The 22,493-nt window shown below is 42.3% G+C and overlaps 1 protein-coding gene across 3 annotated transcripts; it reads left to right on the forward strand.

Annotated features, from left to right (window-relative positions):
* Positions 1 to 8,154: 8,154 nt before the first annotated feature.
* On the forward strand, positions 8,155 to 19,610 carry LOC129695363 (programmed cell death 1 ligand 1-like). 3 transcript variants are annotated; one of them, XM_055632248.1, is made up of 6 exons: positions 8,155 to 8,196; positions 8,835 to 8,903; positions 11,688 to 12,047; positions 13,164 to 13,442; positions 13,878 to 14,027; positions 16,131 to 19,610. In XM_055632248.1, exons 2-6 carry the CDS (start codon positions 8,849 to 8,851, stop codon positions 16,169 to 16,171), a joined length of 885 nt encoding a protein of 294 aa, XP_055488223.1. In that variant the 5' UTR covers positions 8,155 to 8,196; positions 8,835 to 8,848; the 3' UTR covers positions 16,172 to 19,610. The 3 variants fall into 3 exon arrangements, with proteins under 3 accessions (XP_055488223.1, XP_055488222.1, XP_055488221.1); XM_055632247.1 differs by lacking the exons at positions 8,155 to 8,196; positions 16,131 to 19,610 and adding an exon at positions 14,466 to 14,826 and having other exon boundaries at positions 8,671 to 8,903; XM_055632246.1 differs by lacking the exon at positions 8,155 to 8,196 and having other exon boundaries at positions 8,792 to 8,903.
* Positions 19,611 to 22,493: the final 2,883 nt, after the last annotated feature.

The following is a 22,493-nucleotide window of genomic DNA, read 5'->3' on the forward strand; positions in this document are numbered from 1 at the left end:
TTTTAGCTAACCCTTCCAGGGGAAAAAGATTTTGATCTTCAGATAGATTCGACCTTATCTACGGCTTTCAAAATCATAAAAACCTCTATCAGGTCGCCCCTCAGCCACCTTCACTGCAGGGAAAACAAGCCCAGCCTATCCAATCTCTCACCTTAACTAAATCAATCACCTCAATCACTTGGCCTGCCTGATTCCCTATTAGTAGGTCAACCTTTGCCCTGTGTAAGAAAGAACTGCAGATGCTGGTTTAAATTGAAGGTAGACACAAAATGCTGGAGTAATTCAGCGTGACAGGCAGCATCTATGGAGAGAAGGAATGGGTAACGTTTCGGGTCTGAAGAAGGGTCTCGACCCAAAACGTCACCCATCCCTTCTCTCCAGAGATGCTGCCTGTTCTGCTGATTTACTCCAGCATTTTGTTTTTACCTTCAACATTTGCCCTCTTCCTTGTGAGGCCCTCTGCATATTGCCTAAGGAAACACATTTGACCTATTCTACCCCATCTATGCCATTGGCACAATGACAATCCCAGTCTACATTGGGAAGGTTAAAATCCCCTACTATGACAACCCCATTAGACTTGCAGCTGCCTGCAAATGGTCTTCCTTTTGTATTTTAACTGGAAATATTTGCCTTGTAAATTTGAGTGGTGTATTACTGTAATGATGCACAGGGAATAAAGATGTGGTATTATTATATGAGTAGTGCAAAATGACAATATAAATTTCCATTGAGGACGACCACCTCCTGCAGCCTAACACATAGATGACCATTTTGACTTCTGAGAGGCAATATTCTTTCACATTACTCATATAACAATACCACGTATTTTGTTCCTTATGCATAATTTACAGTAATGCACAACTTGTTTGCCTTTTTCGCAATATACTTACATCTCATTGGTTTCTCTTTAATAACATCTGTCAGAGATATCTTTTTGCCCCCCTGATTTCCATCTTAATCCCCTATTAGGGGCTCCTCAACCCCCTATTAATTTCACTTCATCCCAGCTGCCTATAAGTAACCTATGCCGCCTTTTTCCTGACCAGGCCCTCAATTTGGCTTGTCAACCAGGGACTTACTCCCACCAAGAACACACAATTATTGAACTCTCACTATCACACTTTTAAAAGCATTACTTTTTCCTGATGTCCCTTTGCCTGCAAGAGTCAACTCCAACCAAGTTTTAAAAGTTTCAACCTAATGGTAATCAAAGCTGGCCGAGCTACAGTTTACAATTTTTACTTATGGGCCAGCCCTGTCTTTATCCACAACTACTTTTATGCTAAAATAACGGTGACGTAGTGGTGGTCACGGTGACGCAGCAGTAAAGTTGCTGCCTTACAGCGAATACAGCGCCGAAGACCCAGGTTCGATCCTGATAACGGGTGCTGTTTGAACGGAGTCTGTACGTTCTCCCCGTGACCTGCGTGTGTTTCTCCGAGATCTTCGGTTTCCTCCCACATTCCAAAGACATACTTGTAGGCTAATTGGCTTGGTAAATGTAAAAATTGTCCCTGGTGGGTGAAGGATAGCGTTAATGTGTGGGGATCACTAGTTGACGAGGACCCGGAGGGCCGAAGGGCTTGTTTCCGTGCTGTATGTCTAAACTAAACAAAACTAAACTAAACTGTTGCCCCTGGCCCCAAAAGACTCGGCCAATGTCACTTCAATCACTTGCCCTGACAAATTTCCAAAAAGCAGGACAAGCTTTGCCTGGCGGTGGAGGCTGGTTCTCTGGATACTTTCAGGTGCGAGCTAGATAGGGCTCTTAAAGATAGCTGAGTCAGGGGATATGGGGAGAAGGCAGGAACGGGGTACTGATTTTGGATGATCAGCCATGATCACATTGAATGGTGGTGCTGGTTCAAAGGGCCGAATGACCTACACCTGCACCTATTGTCTATTGTCTATTCCTGGTAGGGCTCTCAACATATTGCCTGAGGAATGGTTAAAATCCCCTATAATGACAATGCGATAAATCTCACAGCTGCCTGAAAATGATCTTCCTGGTTTTAACTGGAAGTACTTGTATCGTCAGCACGAGTTGTGCATTACGGTAAATTATGCAAAAAGAACAAAATGTGTGGTATTTTTAAATGACTAATGAAAAATAATAGAAAATAACAATGTAAATGTTTTAACTTATCTTGTTTTCAACTGGATTCTCACAATCAACTTCCCATTTCCATCTGATTTTGCCAGTAATGATCATAGCATACGAACAGGAAAGAACAGCTCCATACACGTCTCTGACATTAAAGAGGTTTTGATCATCTGGGAATGCAATGTAGCAGTACTGAGGACAGACAACTGGAATCCATGAATTCAAATTGCACTTTGCATAGCTGTAAGTGTAAATTTAATAGATGTTTAATCCTATCCGGAATGTCTTAAATATAAGATAGACACAAAATACTGGAGTAACTCAGCAGGACAGGTAGCATCTCTGGATAGAAGGAATTGGGTGAAGTTTCGCGTTGAGACCCTTCTTCAGACCTCTCCCTCAGTGTCCTAAATATAATCTCATGTCACCCACCCTTAACACCCTCAGAATCTGCCAAGGAAAAGGAAATAAATGGAACCAAAACAATATCAGACAATCACAGGAATAAATAAAGTCATTTTATCTGCAGCAACAACTATATCTTATGCTATTAAAGAGTTAGGAATATCTGAAAAGCACAGTGTCTTCTAGTAAACAGATATAATGGAGAAATGTGCATTTAATTCGTGCAAGCACTCATTTAAAAGTTTTAAAAGTTGCTTTAAATTAAACAACATAAAAATAGGCCCTTCAGTCTGCCACAACACTACCTCAGCAATGAATTGTTGTGGACTTTTTAAGGTTACATTATGTACATTGGCTTGCACTATTATAATCTGGTTACCTTGTATAAATGATCATTTATTGCGAATGTACATTTAATTGGTTTGTTGTAATGTTAATTTGCCTGTAAAGCTGCAACAAAAATGCTTTGATCACCCCGACTGCTGATGGTTCGACTGCCCCGACCGCGAAAGAATAAAGAGGGAAGAAGCTTGGACTTTATCGTCTTCAATCACAGTGGGGAATGTGGGGAATCCGCTGTGGTGGATGTTTATGTTAACCTTTATGTAGTTGTGTGTTGTGTTGGGTTTTTTTAGTATGGCTGTATGGTAAATCGAGTATCACTGTACCTTAATTGGTACACGTGACAGTAAAAGACCTTTGAAACCTTTGACAGGTTACAAACACCTGACTTACTTTCAGCCTATACATACAAACTAGCATTTGGCTGGCAGATGGGAAGGTCTATTGGCTGCTGCAGGGCTGCAGGGTTTTTCTCTGGAGCTGTTGCTCCACAATGCCAAAAAACTATATTCTGCCCTCTGGTATTTTTCTCTTCACTGATTGTATTATATTCATAAATAGTATTAAATTAATACTGGATAGCACGCCAACCAAAGCTTTTCACCGTATCTTTGTGTATGAGGTAATAATAAACCAATACCAATCTTCTACCGTGTGGGAACTATGCTTACTACCGCATCTCTGACTTGAAAACTGTTTGGGTTACTGTCAGTTCGAGGGAATTGAAACCTGTCAAAACCCAGTGAGAATGTGTATTGTTTCTAATCAACAAAAGTAGAAAATAAATCAAGAAAGGGTGATCTACAGACAGAACAATGTGAACAGGCAGTACAGTAGCGTAGCAGTGGAATTGTGCCATACAGCGCCAGAGACCAGTTTCGATCCTCACATCAGGTGCTATCTCTACAGAGCTTGTATGTTCTCCCTGTGGCCGCCTGATTTTCTCTAAGTGTCCCAGTTCCACCACATTTCAAAGACGTGCAGGTTTGTAGGTTTATTGGCTTCTGTAAATTATCCCTAGTGTGTAGGATAGAACTAGTGTACGGGGTAATCGCTGGTCGGCGTGGACTCGGTTGGCCAAAAGTCCTGCTTCCACGCTGTGTCTCTAAAATTAAAACTAACACTGAAAGCTAACTGGAGGAAAATGAATACTGATAGAGCAAGCAAAGGTCTCCTGGACCTGGACAAGATATCATGGAATATAATTGCTAATTGTGTCAGCTATCCACAAATGAAAGAGCCCCTCCAAGTTTAAACACTCTGAAAAATCCAAAACATCCCGCCATGGTGGAAATTATTAATTCCAGGCATTACATGGTTTCCACCAACACCATTAGTTTCAAGTCTCCATTTACAATATTTACCAACTCTTTGCAAAGGAACTTTCTGAATTCAGGAAGAAATAGGGGAAGACCATCTAGGTGCTCCAGCCTACTCCATCATCCAACATGATCATGGCTTCGCTATTTTTCTTCATTTTGGGGATTTTGTCATTGCTGTTTGGGCTAACGTTGTCCATCCGTAAATACCTTTGACAAGGTAGCAGTGAGCTCCTTTCCAGAACCACTGTGGTCCTTCTGATTAATGCGTTGGGTAGGGTGGTCTAGACCCACCAATGATATGCTTAATGATCAGGATAGTGTGCAACTTGGAAGGGAGCCGGCAAGTGTTGGTGCATTTGATCGAAACATAGGTACTACAGCATCCAAGCCAATGTCTCTCATTGTTATTGTATTAATCTCCTCTTTAACCAGCAATGCCACCCCACCTCCTCTTCCTTTCTGTCTATCCTTCCTGACAAATCGAATACCCCTGCATCTTTAGTTCCCAGCCTTGGTCACCCTGGAGCCATGTCTCCGTAATTCCAACTATATCATATCCCTTAACAACGAACTGAGCATTTAATTCATCCACCTTATTTTGAATGCTCCTCACATTAAGGCACCAAGCTTTCAGATTAGTTTTTCTTATCTCCCTTCTACCTTTTGCTTCTGTCCTCCTTTTATGGCCCTCTGTCTCCTTGTATTGGGTCCCATCCCCCTACCCTGTTAGTTTAAATTGGTCCTTTCCTCCCATCTCTTTCCCGTTAGCTGCATGGTACGTGTCCACGTCGTTGACTCCACCCTCCCCACTGTTTAGTTTAAACCCACCCGTGTAGCACTAGCAAACCTGCCTGCCAGTATGTCGATCCCCCTCCAATTAAGGTGCAACCCATCCCTTTTGTACATGTCACCCCTGCCCCAGAAGAGATCCCAGCGATCTAGAAACCAAATCCCTGCCCCCTGCAGCAATTCCTCAGCCACACATTCAGATCCATATCTCCCTGTTCCTCCCCTCACTAGCATGAGGTACTGGAAGCAACCCAGAGATAACTACCCTAGAAGTCCTACTTTTCTGCCTCCTACCTAGTTCTCTATACACATGGTGCAGAACCTCCTACATCATTTGTAAAACTACAAATGCACAACTACTTCCGGCTCTCCCCTTCCCTCACGAGGATGGTCTTAAGTCCGTCTGAGACGTCTTGGACCCTGGCATCATGGAGGCAGCACACCATCCTCGAGTCATCTGTTGCCACAGAATCTCCCCTCTGCCCCTCGGACAATGGAGTTACCCACCACTATGGCTCTGCCGGACGTCGGTCTTGATGGTCGCGTCTCAGTGCCAAGATTCGAATCACAGACCTGTCTGCCACTTAGACTGAAAACTTTGTCTGCCCCAACGGCTCCCAAGAGGGCGTACCTGTTTTCACAAGGTACTTCAACCAAGGTCTCCTGCACTCCCTTCATCCCCTTTCTTTCCATCTCTACCAGTCGCACCTCCTGCACTCTTAGAGTGACGAACTGACTGTAGGTCCTGTCCAGGAAGCTTTCGTCATCCCAGATGGACCACAGGTCATCCAGCTGCTGCTCCAGTTAGATAGACACAAAAGCATCCAGGAGAAAAGGAATAGGTGACGTTTTGGATCTGGAGGTCCAGACTGAAGAAGGGTCTCATCCCGAAACATCACCTCTTCCTTCTCTCCAGAGATGCTGTCTGGCCCGCTGAGTTACTCCAGCATTTCGTGTCTATCTTCGGTTTAAACCTGCATCTATAGTTTCTTCTTATACATTTGATGTCCTTGTCCTTCTCTTGGTGGTGCTATTTGGGGATTTGGAAGATGCTGTAAGTGTGGACCATTTTGTAGATGGTAATCACTTCAGTCATTGTAGCTTGTGGTGGAGCACATGAATGTTCAGTGAGATGGAAGGGATGACAAATTAAAGAAGTTGCTTTGTCTTGGATAGTGAAAAGCATGAGAAGTGCTGCACTGATCCAGGCAAGTGGAAGGTATTCCATTGTGTTTCAGGCAAGTACCCAGCCAATGAAGGGAAGATCATCATCATCATCGGTGGTCATTCGAAACGAGTATGACTGTCCTCTCATGGAGGATGCCTGTGCGTGACTTTGTTTAACTTGGGGAGACTGGTGCACAGGCAGCCACCACATGGTCCTTGACAGACCTGGGTCAGGATCCAGTGGCATGGAGTCCAAGACAACCGGGGACCTTTTCCTGCTGCAGCCTTCATCCGCCTTCCCAGCCATTGTGACGCTCCACTAAGGTCAGCCATCATCCTCCGCCTGTTCCACTGTTGAGGTCTTGGTTGGATTGCTCTTTGTTAGGGACCTCCCCCTCGACCTTACTGCCATGGGTGGCCCTACCAGGAGCATAGCTCCAGATGGCATAGCTCTCAGGATCTCAGGACCACACAAGTTTCTCCACCACGACAAGGTGATAATCCACGGAGAAGGGAAGATAGGTGTCATTCATTACAGTATTCAGAACCTCTGACCTGCTTCTGTAGTCATTATATTCAGACATGTGGTCAATAGTGATGCCCAGCAGACTGATGGAGGGCGAGATCTCGGCTTGGTCTAGGATAGGTGGTTCAACTCATTATCTGAGACTTAAGACGCACAAATAAACATAAAATTATTAAGGGATTGTACAGCCTATATGAAGGAAAAAATGTTCCCCATGTTGGGGGAGTCCAGAACCAGGGGTCACTGTTTAACAAAAAGGGCTAGGCTAATTAGGATTGAGATGAGGAAAAACATTTTCACCCAGAGAGTTGTGATTCTGTGGAATTCTCTGCCACAGAAGGCAGTGGAGGCCAATTCAATGGATGTTTTCAAGGGAGAGTTAAATATAGCTCTTAGGGCTAACGAAATCAAGGGATAGTGGGGAGAAAGCAGGAACGGGTATTGATTTTGGATGATTAACCATGATCATATTGAATTGGCTTGAAGGACCGAATGGCCTACTCCTGCATCTATTTTCTATGTTTTTACGTTTCTAAATATTAGCGGCCAATTATCTGTCAATGATTGAATATCATCTCGGTTTTACCTCCGACACCAATTCCTTGCCTTGCCCTTCCTCCATATCCCCTTGACTTCTTTAATATTTTCTCTGCTTTGCCTTTCTTTGCTGATTTGGTTCCAACTCCTCCTCCTAACTCTCCAATTAAATTTAAAATACATGTCCTGCATTGAGATTGATTAGAAGATGACCCCGTTTATTCTGGACACTCCACCAACAAACGCCGCAATGGTCAGAAGGAGGTGCGGTTGGATCTAGTCACCGCGCAAGATACTCCTATTCCTTATTCAAAACTGGGCCGTAGTTCTTATTCAAAACTGGGTCTGAAAATAGCGATGCAGAACCTAGTCGCGTTCTCTTGTCAGGGAGGGTGGCGGGTGGGTGAAGGCTTTCACTGTGACATGAGAACTGTTCTTCAGAGCACATCAATGGTGACAGTGGAGCCGGGATTGCTGAGTTGAAGGTGCTGTTTCCCCCATGGAAGGGACAGGTATGGGTGTACACAAAAATGCTGGAGAAACTCAGCGGGTGCAGCAGCATCCATGGAGCGAAGGAAATAGGCGACGTTTCGGGCCGAAACCCTACTTCAACCGAGGAAGGGTCTGAAGAAGGGTTTCGGCCCGAAACGTTGCCTATCTCCGTTGCTCCACAAATGCTGTTGCACCCGCTGAGTTTCTCCAGCATTTTCGTGTACCTTCGATTTTCCCGCATCTGAAGTTCCTTTAACAGATATGAGTGTCCCGGCTGCCGGGAAATGAAGCAACGCTGCTGTGGGGCCGTCTCGTCTGTTTCTCTACACAACATTGATATTTCCCTGATTTGGATTTATTTCGGACTTTCCTTGACTGACGTGTTTATTGGATTACGTCCCCAAAACGTGACCGTAAATTTTGTGAGTATATAACGCAGGCTTGCATCCGACAGTACAGTTGAAGCGCTGCTGGTGGAAATAGTTCATTGCAAGCTAACGAAGAGGAAGGTAAGCCAGACTGCCGACTGTTGTCCTGCTCCGAGCCTTAACATCGTCTGAAGCACGTTCCCCTTGCTGTCCAAAGCGAGTTAGTTGGTTGATACTGTACATAACAATAGGGATAAATAATACAATTCACTGAAACAAATATTAAATGGGAATTTGTGTAAGAAAGAACTGCAGATGCTGGTTTAAACCGAAGACAGACACAACACACTGGAGTAACTCAGCGGGACAGGCAGCATCTCTGGAGAAAAGGAATGGGTGAAGAAGGGTCTCGCCCCTAAACGTCACCCATTCCTTCTCTCCAGAGATGCTGTCTGCCCCGCTGGGTTACTCCATCTTTAAATGGGAATTTAGCGGTGGTATTAGGATGGCTTGTGAAAAAAGGTAGTGCAACGATTTTTGGGCACCGACCACCCTGTGTGTAAAAAAAACCTTGCCCAGCATAATTATTTTAAACTTTGTCTCTCTCACTTTAAAGCTGTGCCCTCTTGTCTTTAACCCGGTAACATCCATATCAATGGTCAGGTTAATAAGAATCTCATATTTTAATTGATTAATGCTTAAATTGAATAACAAGACATATGTTAACCATTTCTTTAATATGATATAATTAATGATTTGGATATTGTGTTTTTGTGCAGATAACTTTGGAACGATGAAGATAATATCATTACTGTTTATTCTGGGAGCTCATCTTCCCTTGGATACAGGTATGCAATTAAGCTTAGAATTTACAAAGTAGTGTCTCATCAATAGAAAGGTACCTTAATGAACCAAAGTGAAAATGAAAACATTGCATAGGATGGAACTGCAGATGCTGGTTTACTCCGAAGATAGACACAAAATACTGGAGTAACTTAGCAGGACAGGCAGCATCTCTGGATAGAAGAAATGGGTGGCATACTGGGTTGAGATCCTTCTTCACACCGTCTAAAGAAGGGTCTCGACCCAAAACATCACCCCTTCCTGCTATCCAGAGATGCTGCCTGTCCCGCTGAGTTACTCCAACATTTTGTGTCTAAAATGGAAAATATCATCTAACTGTTACAAAGTGTGTGAGTTGAAGCAAATCACTTCAGTGGCTTCTTTCTGAACTCTGGTTGATGATTCATTCGAACTATCATTAGCCTAAAGCCATGCACATCATTCCTGGAAAGACAGCTCTATACATGCAAAACAATGCTACCATGTTCTGCATTCAGTGCACGTGCTTTCCGCTGTTCTTGTGACCTTGCTGATTCAGACCAAAATGAATCAAACAGTCCAAAATTATCCCAGATATAATTTCTGGTTTAGTTTAGTTTAGAGATACAGTGCAGAAACAGGACCTTCGGCCCACCCAGACCACGGCCGACCAGTGATCCACGCACATTTACACCATCCGACACAATTTACAATTTACCAAAGGGACAATTTACAATTGTATTGAAGCCAATTAACCAACAAACCTGTACGCTTTTGGAGTGTCAGAGGAAACCGAAAATCCCACTGAAAACCCACGCAGGTCACGGGGAGAATGTACAAATGTACAGACAGCACCAGTAATCAGGATCGAACCCCGGTCTCTAGTGATGTAAGGCAGCAACTCTACCGTTGCACCACCATGATGCCCTAATGGTGAAATGAGATTTGGGTAATATTAAGCTGTGAGTGTTGGGGCAGAGTTAGCTTCAGCATCCCTGGGTTAATGGAGGCTTAATTGAACTGCTCAATGATGACCATCCAGCAACTTATGCTGCAAGTACTTGGTGTGCATAAGAATAGAATTGTGCTTCTCCTCAGAACCTTCAGAGATGTCCCCTCCTGGTTCCCCCTTTCAGGCCTCCACAGCAAAAGGCTTCAGGCGACGATAAAACAAGTGCAGAAAATATCGTCTGGTCATCTACCTTCCCCATGGCACTCTGCTGAGTCTTCACAGTGGAGATGGAAATTCCCAGAGAGAAGTTTCCTGGAACAATTCCCAGCCCTCAAATATACTGAACAAAGTTCTAAAATATTTCCAGTGTGTCAAATTTAGAGAAAAGATATGAAACTGTTGACAAAACCAAATAAGTTCCCATGATTTAGTCATAAATGCCAATCACATGCAGTGTGAAGCAGGCTTAGAATGATTATACTGCCAGCTGAAGAAACGAGGAACTGCAGATGTGGTTTTATGCAAAAGGACACAGAGTAACTCAACGAGTCAAGCTGCATCCTACAAGCTGCAAGCTACATAGATAGGTGACATTTCAGTTCAGGACCCTTTCTCAGAATGATTGCATGGGGGGCACGGGGGTTGGTAGAAAACCCCCTGTTTGATTAATTTTGTTTGTATCAGCAAGGTCACAAAAACAGTGGAAAGCAATTGCGCTGAACACGGAACATTGTATGGGGGGGGGGGGGGGGGGGGGGGGGGGGGGGGGGGGTAGAGAGGAGATGCAGGACAAAAACCAGGTGGATACAGGCCTGTAAAAAACATCCCTCACCTATGTCCACCTTATTCCTGCCAGGCTTTGTCCTGCCTCTCCTCTCTTCCAACCTCACCCTCCTACCATTAGTCTGAAGAAAGGTCCCACCCAAAACATCACCTATGCATGTTGTCCAGAGATGCTGCTTGACCTGCTGAGTTACTCCAGCACTTTGTGTCAGAATATATTTTCATTTACCAAAACTGAATTATCTCGATGGTTATAAGCAGTGTTTTAGTATCAGACAGAAACGTGCCAGTACACGCAATTAATAAATATATGTGTCATGTAGTCGGAAAACAAAATTGTGGCGTTTAACTTTTTTGAGACGTTGGTATGCCATGAACGTGCATGAAAAAGGAGCACTGGTTTTAAGTAAGATAGACACGGAGGGCTGGAGTAACTCAGTGGGTCAGGCAGCATCTCCAGAGATAAAGAATGGGTGATGTTTCAGGTCTGGACCCTTCTTCAGGCAGAAAGTAGAGAGGAGGGATCTGAAGATAAGAAACGGCCAGAACAAAGCAGGACCGGCTACAGATGGCCAAGGAAGGCTGGAGCCCACAATGGCCCATTGTTGGCTGGGGAAGAGGTGATTGAGTCCGGGTTAAAACATGGTCGTGGAGCAGTTCCGTGGTCTAAGTTCCATGAGCATGGCCTCTGTAGGAATCACAGAGGGGGAGCAGTGAGTGAAGGTCTCACAGAACCCTCTCTACATATGTATTCTCTACAAAATACATGTTAATGTAGATTTATGGCCACCATTTCATCTCTCAGGCATTTGCATTTCAAACACTGTTTTCTGGCCAGATACGAGTTGTTGGCTTTGGTTAACCACAGGGTGAATTTCCATGGCCTTTCTCCCGGTTGTCCACCAGTGGAAGAGCAGTAGACACCTTGGGAAGATGGCATTCTTCCAGAGCTGTCAACCAGCAACAGTGAAGGACTTACCCCAGGAGCCAGGAGAACTTCCAGAGAAATTCACTCTTTAACATTTATTTAGTGATCATTTGAGTAACACCAATTTCTGTTCTGTTTTTTTTCCAGCTCTTTTCATGGTCACTGCTCCTAGATTGTCCTACACAGCATCGTATGGGAATAACATTACCATGGAGTGTATATTTCCAGTTGAATCCAATTTCCACATGAATACATTAAAGGTATACTGGTATCACATCCTGGACAATGGAACTTCTCAACTGGTGTACAAACTTTTAAATGGGAAAGCAGCGCTCCAGGACCAGTCCTTTGAATACAGAGAAAGAGTGTTCCTGGCAATGGATAAACTCTTCGGTGGACGTGCGGTAGTGGAGATCACCCAAGTGAGAGTTAGTGATGCAGGGACCTACCGCTGTATTATTGCTCTCAACGGGGTGGACTATAAAGAAACAGCATTGAAAGTCACAGGTAAGCAAGTTGTTCCTCTTCTCTGCTCCAGCAGCTAGCTGGCTAATTGTAATCATATTTGTATTGTTCTCATCAAAATACATTTTTAACATCTAGTGAGTTCTTGATCTGGACCGTGCCATCCCACGAACTCACAGAACAGAGACTTGAGACTCCAAGGAATAAAGTCCTAGCCTACCGAACCTCTCCTTGTAGCTCAGGCCCTCGTGTCCTGGTAACATTGCCAGGACTTGAGGGCCTGAGCTACAAGCAGAGGTTGTGCAGGCTAATACTTTACTCCTTGGAGCGCAGGAGGCTGAGGGGTGTTCATATAAAGTTGGAGACGATCATGTGGGGAATTTGATAGATGCACCCTAGGTGTGAAAAAGTTGCCCCTCAATCTTTCCCCTCTCACATTAAGCTATGTCCTCTGGTTCTTGATTCCCCTACTCTGGGTAGTCTTTTACCCAGAGCAGTGGAATCAAGAACCAGAGGACATTGCTTAATGTGAGAGGGGAAAGATTGAGGGGCAACTTTTTCACACCTAGGGTGGTGGGTATATGGAATCAGCTGCTGTTAGCAAAGGTTTGGAGGGATATGGGCCAAACATGGGCAGGTGGGACTAACATAAATGGGGCATATTGGTCAGCAAGGGGTAGGTTGACCTGAGGTCCCTGTTTCCATGCTCTATGACTCTATGTAAAAGAAGGTGAGAAATGTTCATCACCAGGGTCTACATGTTATGCCCTAATAATCAACTTGATATTGAACCGGTTTCTTGTCCATTGACATTGGGTGGGAAACTGCATAGTAACCAAAAGCTCAAAAGGAGGAGCTTGAGAAAGTATCAATGAGAAAGAAAGTTTTCTGCTGTTTTAAATAGGCCTGATCACAAATGATTCCAAAATGCCATCTATAGCTATTGAGCTTTTGGGGGGGGGAGGCTTTCATCGTTCATCTTTCTATCGCTCTCTTCTTCTTTAGCCAAGAATTTGGTAATCTGCCAGACATCCCTTTAACGTTTGAGACATGGTATTTTGTCTGATTTTGCCTCTGTGAAGAGTCTTGGATGTTTTATTATGAATAAGTTGTAGCATCATTCCAAATTAAATCAAACATTTCCATTCTATTTTACAGCTTCCTATAATGACATCAAGACCCTCAACACCAAGGAACAAACGGAGACAGAATTTATTTGTCAATCGGCTGGGTACCCATTAGCTAAGGTCATGTGGTATCACGCAAATGGCACTGACCTTAACAAAACAGCCAATACCACCCACTTTACAGGCTCCAATGGACTATACAACATACGAAGTATACTTAGAATAAGGGCTGAGACAAACGAAACATATTTATGCATGTTCTGGATTGAAGAACTTAACACGTCTACTTCAGCTGTTTTACAAATTAAAGGTAGGTCACTTGTATTTATTTTGTTCAACAAATTTCAAACTGTATTTGATGCATTCGTAAAACTAGTACCATCATTGTCATGATTCACATAATTTTGTGCACACTGCTCTGAATTAAAAATGAGACAAATGGTGAAAATGCATGAAATTAGCAAAAGGCTATCTTTTTATTTTGCATTCTCTTCTAATTAATAATTCAGCTCCACGAGCAACTAAAATAAATGTAGATATTGAGTAAAAAGCCAAAAACCTGAGAGGGTGATGTTAGGAATCGTTCACAAGGGCATAGACTCTCTACTCTGTCACCAAGCAGTGGGACATTATGAAAAGATTACAGCAAACTGGTTAACAAGTAAATGTAATCTTTTCATGCCTTGGCTCATAAGTTAGCTTGAAATGCACATAGATTAATTATCACTACTTCTATTTCCTTTAGAAATCAAAAGAAAAGATAATGACCAGATTCCTACATTTACTACAATGAGAAGAAGTTACCTCATTGTGGCAATCACTATTCCTTCGATAGTTCTTCTTGTAATCATTATGATCCTGATCTGCATGATAAAATCAAGACGATCTCACAAAGGTAAGTCACTGTTGAACATGACGAAACTGCAAATATATGTCACTAGTGAGTTGAGATGTTTCAATCATTTTACCCTGATTGAAGTGCATTTACAATTGTTAGTCGATTAAATATTTGGTTGACTAATAAATTCAATAATACTTTAGTGCAGAGGAAAAATCTAAACAGTATATTTGTGAACTATATCTTGCTCAACGCTATTTTCCAACGACCCTTCAGAAAGAAAATCCTCTTGTCAAAAAGATAGGCTTGGTGCTAAAAAAAATCAGCAAACTTTATCTTTTTTGTGTAAATATCACTTTATTAAGGGAAAACAAAACTTTAAAGTAAACTAAAATGTGTCTCAGCCAAGGCAGATTTAAAAGTTTTACTTGTTTTAAAATAACTTTGTGAATAAATCAATAAAACTAATATTAAAGTGTTGTCCTCCTTGTGCAGGGTGCACTCCAGTCCCTGCAGCGCCCCCTCATCTGGTTTAACAGCCCTCAGACTCCCTTAGTGCCGGGGAGCAAACATCGGACAGGTTCCTGCTCCCGATTGCTTTCCAGTGATCTTGCAGGCAAGTGTACTTATGCAGATATTGGGCAAGGATGGGATTATTCATTCAACCTCGCAGGTCTTATGTTTGGGCATGGGAAAAACATTTGAAGGAAAGACAAAAAATGATTGGAGTATCTCAACGGGTCAGACAGCATCCATGGATTCCTAGTGCTTCCAAGATGGCGTCCAACCCAAGCCGCTATTTGTGTGCCAGTCACAGAAGCGGATCTGAAACCATACATTACAATCGCTCCACACTTTTAAATATGTACACTGTGAATGGCTTGATTGTAATCATGTATTGTCTTTCCGTTGACTGTTTAGCACACAGTGAAAGCTTTTCACTGTATCTCGGTACACGTGACAATAAACTACACTGGTGAACTGATAGGTGACTTATCGGGTCAGGACCCTTCTTCAGATATTTGCATTACCGATGGGCTCAAACCTCCCAACCTATCACATGGCAGAAGTGTTGAAGAGTTGCAACTTTTCTCAAACTTCTGTTATGTGATAGTTCCTATAACCTGGACAATTTGATAATGAACTTCAGACTCGATGAAAGTAATAGATCAGCAATTATGATTCAACAGAAGAAAAACATTCACATTGTGTGCAAACTGGAAGTGGTTGATCTTTCAGCATCCATTTTCCACCACCCACCTCCTACCATAGCAATCTCCCACTCCCAACCTCTCTCCACCCAAATGTAAGGTCTATCGCACAGTTGATCAATAGCATTCTTTCCTTTCTGCCTTTGCAATTGTCATGGACCCCATAACTGCACCTGCAAAGTAGGAACTTGAATCCCCTTATCGTTCAAAATCTGAGATTGGAATGGAGAGGCAGACAAAGTTTATTAGTAGCAGCATATTAGGCTTGTGGTATCCCAACCCCCCAGATCTCTTTCCAAATTGTCTACCAACCCATAGTTTTTATACCCATTTTCCTTCAAGAATATCATTTCAGAGAGGTTTTAGTGAATAGGGTTTCAATCCTCCTAAACTCTCATCTGTTTTTCATTTAATGGTCACTTCTTGTCCAGGGTGTATAAAATATGCTGCCATGTTGCCACACTGACAAGTTATGTACATCATCAAAGTTAAGTAGACCGGGTATTTGTTTCAACCCGGAAATGTGTTACGCCTCCAATCTGAGTCGTAAACCTTGCAGATCTTTCAAAAAGCACCAGAGATATATTTCTTGGCATGGCAACAGTCAGTGATTTATAAATGCACTCTATTGTCATGTAATCATTCTTGATATTTGAGTTGTATTTATGACTTTATAAAGGTGTGTGGCCTATATTTAGTTACAGCAAATGACAGGCCACAATTGAACAACTATTGTTGGAAGGAACGTGAACCACAGAGAGAATGAAATCAGTGAGGTAGCTTCAATTATGTTTTTAATTAGTGGGGAGTTACCAAGATAAAGAGAAGTGAGAGGTATTGTTTTAACAAATAGAACTGAAATATTCCATTGGGTCAAGGTTTCTCTTGTATGACTAATCTGCAGTAAATAGTTATACTCACATTTATTTATTTTTTCTTTGTGTTTTAGGCAAGACTTACAAAAATGAATATGGACTCTTCAATGCTTGAAGTAGAAGGAATCATGTGAATGCAACGCCTGGAGTTTATTTTGGAAACTGACAATTCTCGATCTTTCAATTAGGTTATCCCAGCATTAAATCGCACCTTTTTCAGGGAAAAGACTGTGAATGTGAACTTTTAAATTAGCCATCAGAAGTATTTCATTCAGTATCCTAATTCTTAAGCAAAGCATCCCTGGCCCCTTATCAGTCACAGACTGGATGGAAATCATGTCTTTCTATTCAATGATATGGAATAAACATCACCCAGTCCTTCTCTCCGGACGGAGATGCTGCCTGTCCCGCTGAGTTACTCCAGCATTTTGTGTCTATCTTTGGTATTCAATGGTTGATTGGGGTGGAAGATTGCAACCTTCACATGGTTCCCTGTTTCAACAAATGCAATCAACCTGGCATGCGCAATCAAATAAGATCAAATAGATCAAGTTGTCCTACAACTTTAAGCTGTGCATGCCATACGCAAGATGAAGAATGGTTGCTTTTTCACTTAACTGATCCACCTGTCCTCAGAATTGGCTCCAGGCAATCAGTATTATACATGTGTGGAGTAATGCCAACTGTTTAATGAATGAACAAGCTCCCAGGCTGGGTGTGTAGGTGACTTTTCTCCTTGGAATGACTGCTCTGTCCCCACAGCTGACGGCAAAGAAAAACCTTTGAGAAATGTTGTGATGTATTGAATGCAAGATAATAAACATCTCTGACGGACAAATTATCACAAGGATAAACAGCCGCTGACGGGAAAGTATCAGTTTCTTTTGTGGATGGGGAAATTCCTGAACTCACAACTTCAAGTGGAATTTTGCCATACGCCAGTGCAAACACTTAGCACTGCAAGACTTTCCAAAGCAAATTATAGAGGAGAGCAGAAGAAATATTTGTCTGAAACTTGAGAGTCAAATCAACTTTCTGAATGTTTTTGCAAACTGAGAAAACGTCAAAACACATTTGAGTTCTGGAGTGAAACTGGAAGGTACTGTAGCTTTATCCACTCCATTCAATGCCTATCAATAAATTGTTGCTGACATCCCAAACCTATTCACTCTTCAGGAACTTGCTCATTTAATTAGGAGAAAGGCTTGAGAAGAATGCAATCACGGGTTAAATCACGAAGATCAATCAAAGGAGACTACTTAAGCCTTAAGGACTTATTAAGAATTGATTTCAAAATATTACTGTTGCTTTCTAAAGTCTACGGCCAAAATACATTTCTGATCTTCTGCTACATTATGAACCATCCAGACCTCTGAGATCGTCTGGGACAGGTCTGCTTTCTGTCCCCAGAGTCAGAACTAAACATGGAGAAGCAGCGTTTAGTTTTTATGCACCACATATATGGAACAACCTTCTGTAAAAAATGCAGGTCTGCTCCAACTCTCTGTTCTTTTAAACCGGGGCTGAAGACTTTTCAGTTTGACGCTGCTTTTAATTTTAATTAAATTAAATAATTATTTATTTCTTACACTGCACTGTAACTTTTATTCTTGTATTTTATACTTGTTTTATTCTAATTTAGCTTGTCTATTTTAAAATGACTTTTTAATTGCTTTTGGTTGCTTTTTAATGCTTTGTGTAAAGCTGTATTGCCTTGTTGCTGAAATGCGCTATACAAATAAACTTGCTTGCTTGATATGATTAATAAAACGTTGATATGATCTTGGCCAATTAGCAAATTATAGCAGTGGCAGAATTGTATGGAATGCGAAATCAATGCAGATATCGTTTGCGATATTTTTAAAAATACTGACAAGCAAACAGAGGAGCAATTCTTTCAGACTCTGAATCCTTCTAGAATTTCCTATAATTTATGAGATTAATGTTATACTCAAAAATAATTAAGTTTTTCTTTACTTTACTGAATCTCATGTCACATACACCTTTACTTTCTCTCAGTCATTATTTGTTTACTATGAAATACATTGCATATCCTTAAAGTTTTTCTGGTTAGCTGGTTAAAAAAAGAATGCCTGGAGGAATATTCAGTTTATTTTCTTATTAAGAGGATTTTTTTGTTGAGAATGATATTGACAATGTGAAACTGGGGGAGAAGGCAAATCCGTTTAAGCAAATCAGTAAAAACTATACATTTCAATTAGTCATACGGAAAGGATATTATAACTAACTGCTGCAACTATTCTTTTCTATATGGTTTGTGATGTCCGTTATGGTTTGTAAAGAGAGCTGTTATTGCACAACGCCTCAGAATTTCAAAAATATGAACATTTTAAAACCCATAAATAAGCTAAACGTGATGTAAATGTAAATATATTGTACTAATGCCAGTGTTTTAAATAGATTGTGCTTATATGCCTTGGGACTTTTGATGCAATTTTATATTATGTCTTAAAAATATAATAAAGTTGATATATTTTGAAAATTATATTTCTTTCTTTCTTTGTACATTTATGTGTGTCCAAAATCACTGCAATGCTGTTGGTCATGTAGAATGTGCTATGAACATATTGAATGCAAAATTGCTTGGCTCCCAAATTCACTTTAGAATTTGGATTTAGGAGTTTAGAAGGTTGAGAGGACACCTCATTGTAACTTACAGAATAATGAAGGCATAGATAGAGTGGATGTGGAAAAGATGTTACCACTGGTGGAAAGTCTAAGACTAGAGGTCATAGCCTCAGAATTAACATAGAAACATAGAAAAATAGGTGCAGGAGTAGGCCATTCGGCCCTTCGGCCAGCACTGCCATTCAATATGATCATGACTGATTATCTAAAATCAGTACCCCTTTCCTGTTTTTCCCCCATATACCTAAGATTTGTTTAGCCTTAAGAGCTAAATCTAACACTTGAAAGCATTCAGTGAATTGGCCTCCACTACCTTTTGTGGCAGAGAATTCCACAGATTCACAGCTCTCTGGGGAAAAAAGGGTGCGATTTTAGAAAGGAGATGAGGAGGAACTTCTTTCGTCAAAGGGTAGTTAATCTGTGGAACTCATTGCCACATAGGGCTGTGGAGGCCTAGTCATAGGATATTTTTGAGGCAGAGATAAAATACTTGATTAGAATGGTGTCAAGGGTTATGGTGTCAAAGGTTATGGGGAGAAGGCAGGAAAATGGGATTAAGAGGCAGAGATCAGCCATGATTGAATAGCGCAGTAAACTAGATGGGTCGAATGGCCTAACTCTACTCCTATAACTCGTGAACTCGTGAACTCCTGCTTATATCGTCTGTGCATTAAAGCGCAGTTGGGCTTCAAGAAATTCTTCAACCTTGTAGCGTGTGGGTAGCGTGTGGGTAGCGTGTGGGTAGTACTGGGTAATGCGTGGGTAGCACGGGACGGGTGCATGGAGTGATATGGAGGAGTGTGGACTTCTTCCTGCACAAAATCTCCGCTCGCCACCGGCCTGTCGCGTAACTGACGGCCAAAGTAAGACAGGCCCAAGACCCTGGCGCGGCGCAACGTCTCACCCACAACAGCAGCAGAAGCAGGCAAACAATCGCCGAGCTTGGCCTGGGGCTCACGGCCGTTGCAGATCCGGATCCGCTCACACTCCTACTCCCAGAGCGGGACCAGACTGAAGAAGAGTCTCGACCTGAAACATCATCCATTCCTTCTCTCCAGAGATGCTGCCGGTCCTGCTGAGTTACTCCTGCATTTTGTGTCTGTCTTCAAATGACGTCACGCGCTCCAGACGGCTGTGCGGACGTATGATGATGCGCGGGACTGTAGCGTAAATGACGGCCAAGTGGGACAGGCCCTTAATGCAGAAATGTACACCTCATCTCATTAAGGGACTAAGGGAAATTTAAAAACATGATCACTTTGCAAAGATTATTGGAAATCAAAATACGGATGGAACTGATCTCTGAAACGCTACGTGTTTGAGTTTCCATCAGCAGGTATTGTTACAAACAGGAACTTTCATGTGCATTTTATACTCTGCACTAAATACTAAAGATTTATCTTTAGTAAATCTAGTCCATTTTGCCCCTATATTCCAGAAAATTATTGATCTCAGTAGATAGAACTTGTAATTAAAACAATCCTTTAACATAAATAAATATGTGACAAAGCCTCCATGCATCTTTTAAGGCTTTAAAGACTTGAATAGAGTGGATGTTGAGAGGATGTTTCCACTAGTGGGAGAGTCTAGGAACAGAGGTCATAGCCTCAGAATAAAAGCAGGTTCCTTTAGGAAGGAGATGAGGAGGAATTTATTTAGATAGGGGGTGGTGAATCTGGGGAATTCTTTGCCACAGAAGGCGGTGGAGGCCAAGTCAATGGATATTTTTAAGGCAGAGACAGATAGATTCTTGATTTGTACCTATGTCAGGGGTTATGGGGAGAAGGCTGGAGAATTAGCCATGATTGAATATAGAGCAGACTTGATGGGTCGAATGGCCTAATTCTGCTCCAATCACTTATGACATGACCTATGACCTTATAATGTTGTTGCGATTTACTTTAAAAAAAACTGCAGGTCCTTCCAGGGATTTTGTAACGTGATGGAATGAAATATGAACTTTTAGCTCCATACTTGGGTATTGTGTTCAGACTGTGCTGATGGAATTAAGAGGAGTGTTGGAGATTAGTAGCCACACACACTCCCAAGTGATGTAGTGTAGTTTAGTTTAGTTTAGTTTAGTTTAGTTTAGAGATACAGCGCAGAAACAAGCCCATCATCCCACCAAGTCCGCCCTGACCAATGATCCCCACACACTAACGCTATCCAATGCACACTAGGGACAATTTATAATTTTACCAAGCCAATTAACCTATAAACCAGTATGTCTTTGGAGTTTGGGAGAAAATCGGAGAAAATCAGAAAACCCACACAGGTCACAGGGAGAACGTACAAACTCCGTACAGACAGCACCGGTAGTCAGGATCAAACCTAGGTCTCTGGCGCTGTAAGGCAGCAACTCTACCGCTGCACCACTGTGCCGGCCCTTGCTGGGGACAAGTCTTAGCTTCCTCTTCTAATCACAATATGGCATTCTCCAAACTCCCAGCTTCCTCTTCTAATCACAATATGGCATTCTCCAAACTCCCAGCCAATCTATCCCTCTCTGAGACCAACAATAATGCCATTTTCACTCACCTGAGAGAGAGGTTGCTTCTGTAGAAATATCTGCGGGATTTTGGCCACTGTGTGGTTGAGCTATCCTGAGTTCCAAGGTGTTGATTAAATGATTGCAGTGTCACTAGTCAGACAAGGATGGGTTAGGTTGTGATTGTATCTCACAAAGCCTTGCCTGAGCACAATATCAGCAACACTCACATTATCATATCCAGACTAATTAATAATCAGACGATCATGTTTATATATTTCAGATTATTTTCAATTATGGTGATTCAAAGCAATTTTGTATACATCTGGCCAGTAACTTCGAAATTCTATTTCCTTCCCTTAATGAGATTTTAGAAGAAAGGGAAACTGAAACGATTTTCCGAGACATTTGCTATTCATTTCCAGAATATTGCCTTGTTTAGTTAATGCCTCAACAACATTATAACTCACTAGGGTCTCCTTGATATCCCGCAGTACCACTTTTGCTCCCTCTCCCCCCAATCATAACAAAGACAGAGTCCCCCTTGTCCTCACCTTCCACCCCATCAGCCGTCATATACCGCATATAATCCTCCAACATCTTCCCATCTCCACCCCTTTCTGCTTTCCGCAGAGACCATTCCTTCTGAAACTCCCTGGTCAACTTGTCCCTTCCCACTCAAACCACCCTCTCCCCGGGTACTTTCCCCAGCAACCACAGGAAATGTAACACCTGTCCCTTTACCTTCCCCCCTCGACTCCATCCAAGGACCCTGACAGGTTTTCCAGGTGAGGCAGAGGTTCACTTGCACCTCATCCAACTCATCTACTGCATCCGCTGTTCCAGGTGTCAACTTCTCTACATCGGCGAGACCAAGCGCAGACTCGGCGATCATTTAGCTGAACACCTCCACTCAGTCCGCAAATTGGAGGAACAGCACCTCATATTTTGCTTGGGTAGTTTACACCCCAGCGGTATGAACATTGACTTCTCTAACTTCAGGTGGTCCTTGCTTCCTCTCTCCATCCCCTCCCCCTTTCCAGTTCTCCCACCAGTCCTACTGTCTCCACCTAATTTCTATCTTTGTTCCACCCCCTCCCCTGACATCAGTCTGAAGAGAAGTCTCGACCCGAAACGTCACCCATTCCTTCTCTCCAGAGATGCTGCCTGGCCCACTGAGTTACTCCAGCATTTTGTGTCTATCTTCGCTTTAAACTCGCATCTGCAGTTCTTTCCAAAACATTATAACTCATTGGTTTCTCCATTTCCTATTTGTGTGGGTTCTAATCCACGTTGCTTA

This window comes from Leucoraja erinacea, chromosome 3 (assembly GCF_028641065.1).
Source record: "Leucoraja erinacea ecotype New England chromosome 3, Leri_hhj_1, whole genome shotgun sequence".
Lineage (NCBI taxonomy): Eukaryota > Metazoa > Chordata > Chondrichthyes > Rajiformes > Rajidae > Leucoraja > Leucoraja erinaceus.

Bases quoted from the DNA above. Each gene is read 5' to 3' on its own strand.
- LOC129695363 (XM_055632247.1), top strand. From the start codon at position 8,807: ATGATTTGGATATTGTGTTTTTGTGCAGATAACTTTGGAACGATGAAG. The intron at 8,904-11,687 runs GTATGCAATTAA...TTTTTTTTCCAG, and splicing joins TCATCTTCCCTTGGATACAG to CTCTTTTCATGGTCACTGCT. The intron at 12,048-13,163 runs GTAAGCAAGTTG...TCTATTTTACAG, and splicing joins AACAGCATTGAAAGTCACAG to CTTCCTATAATGACATCAAG.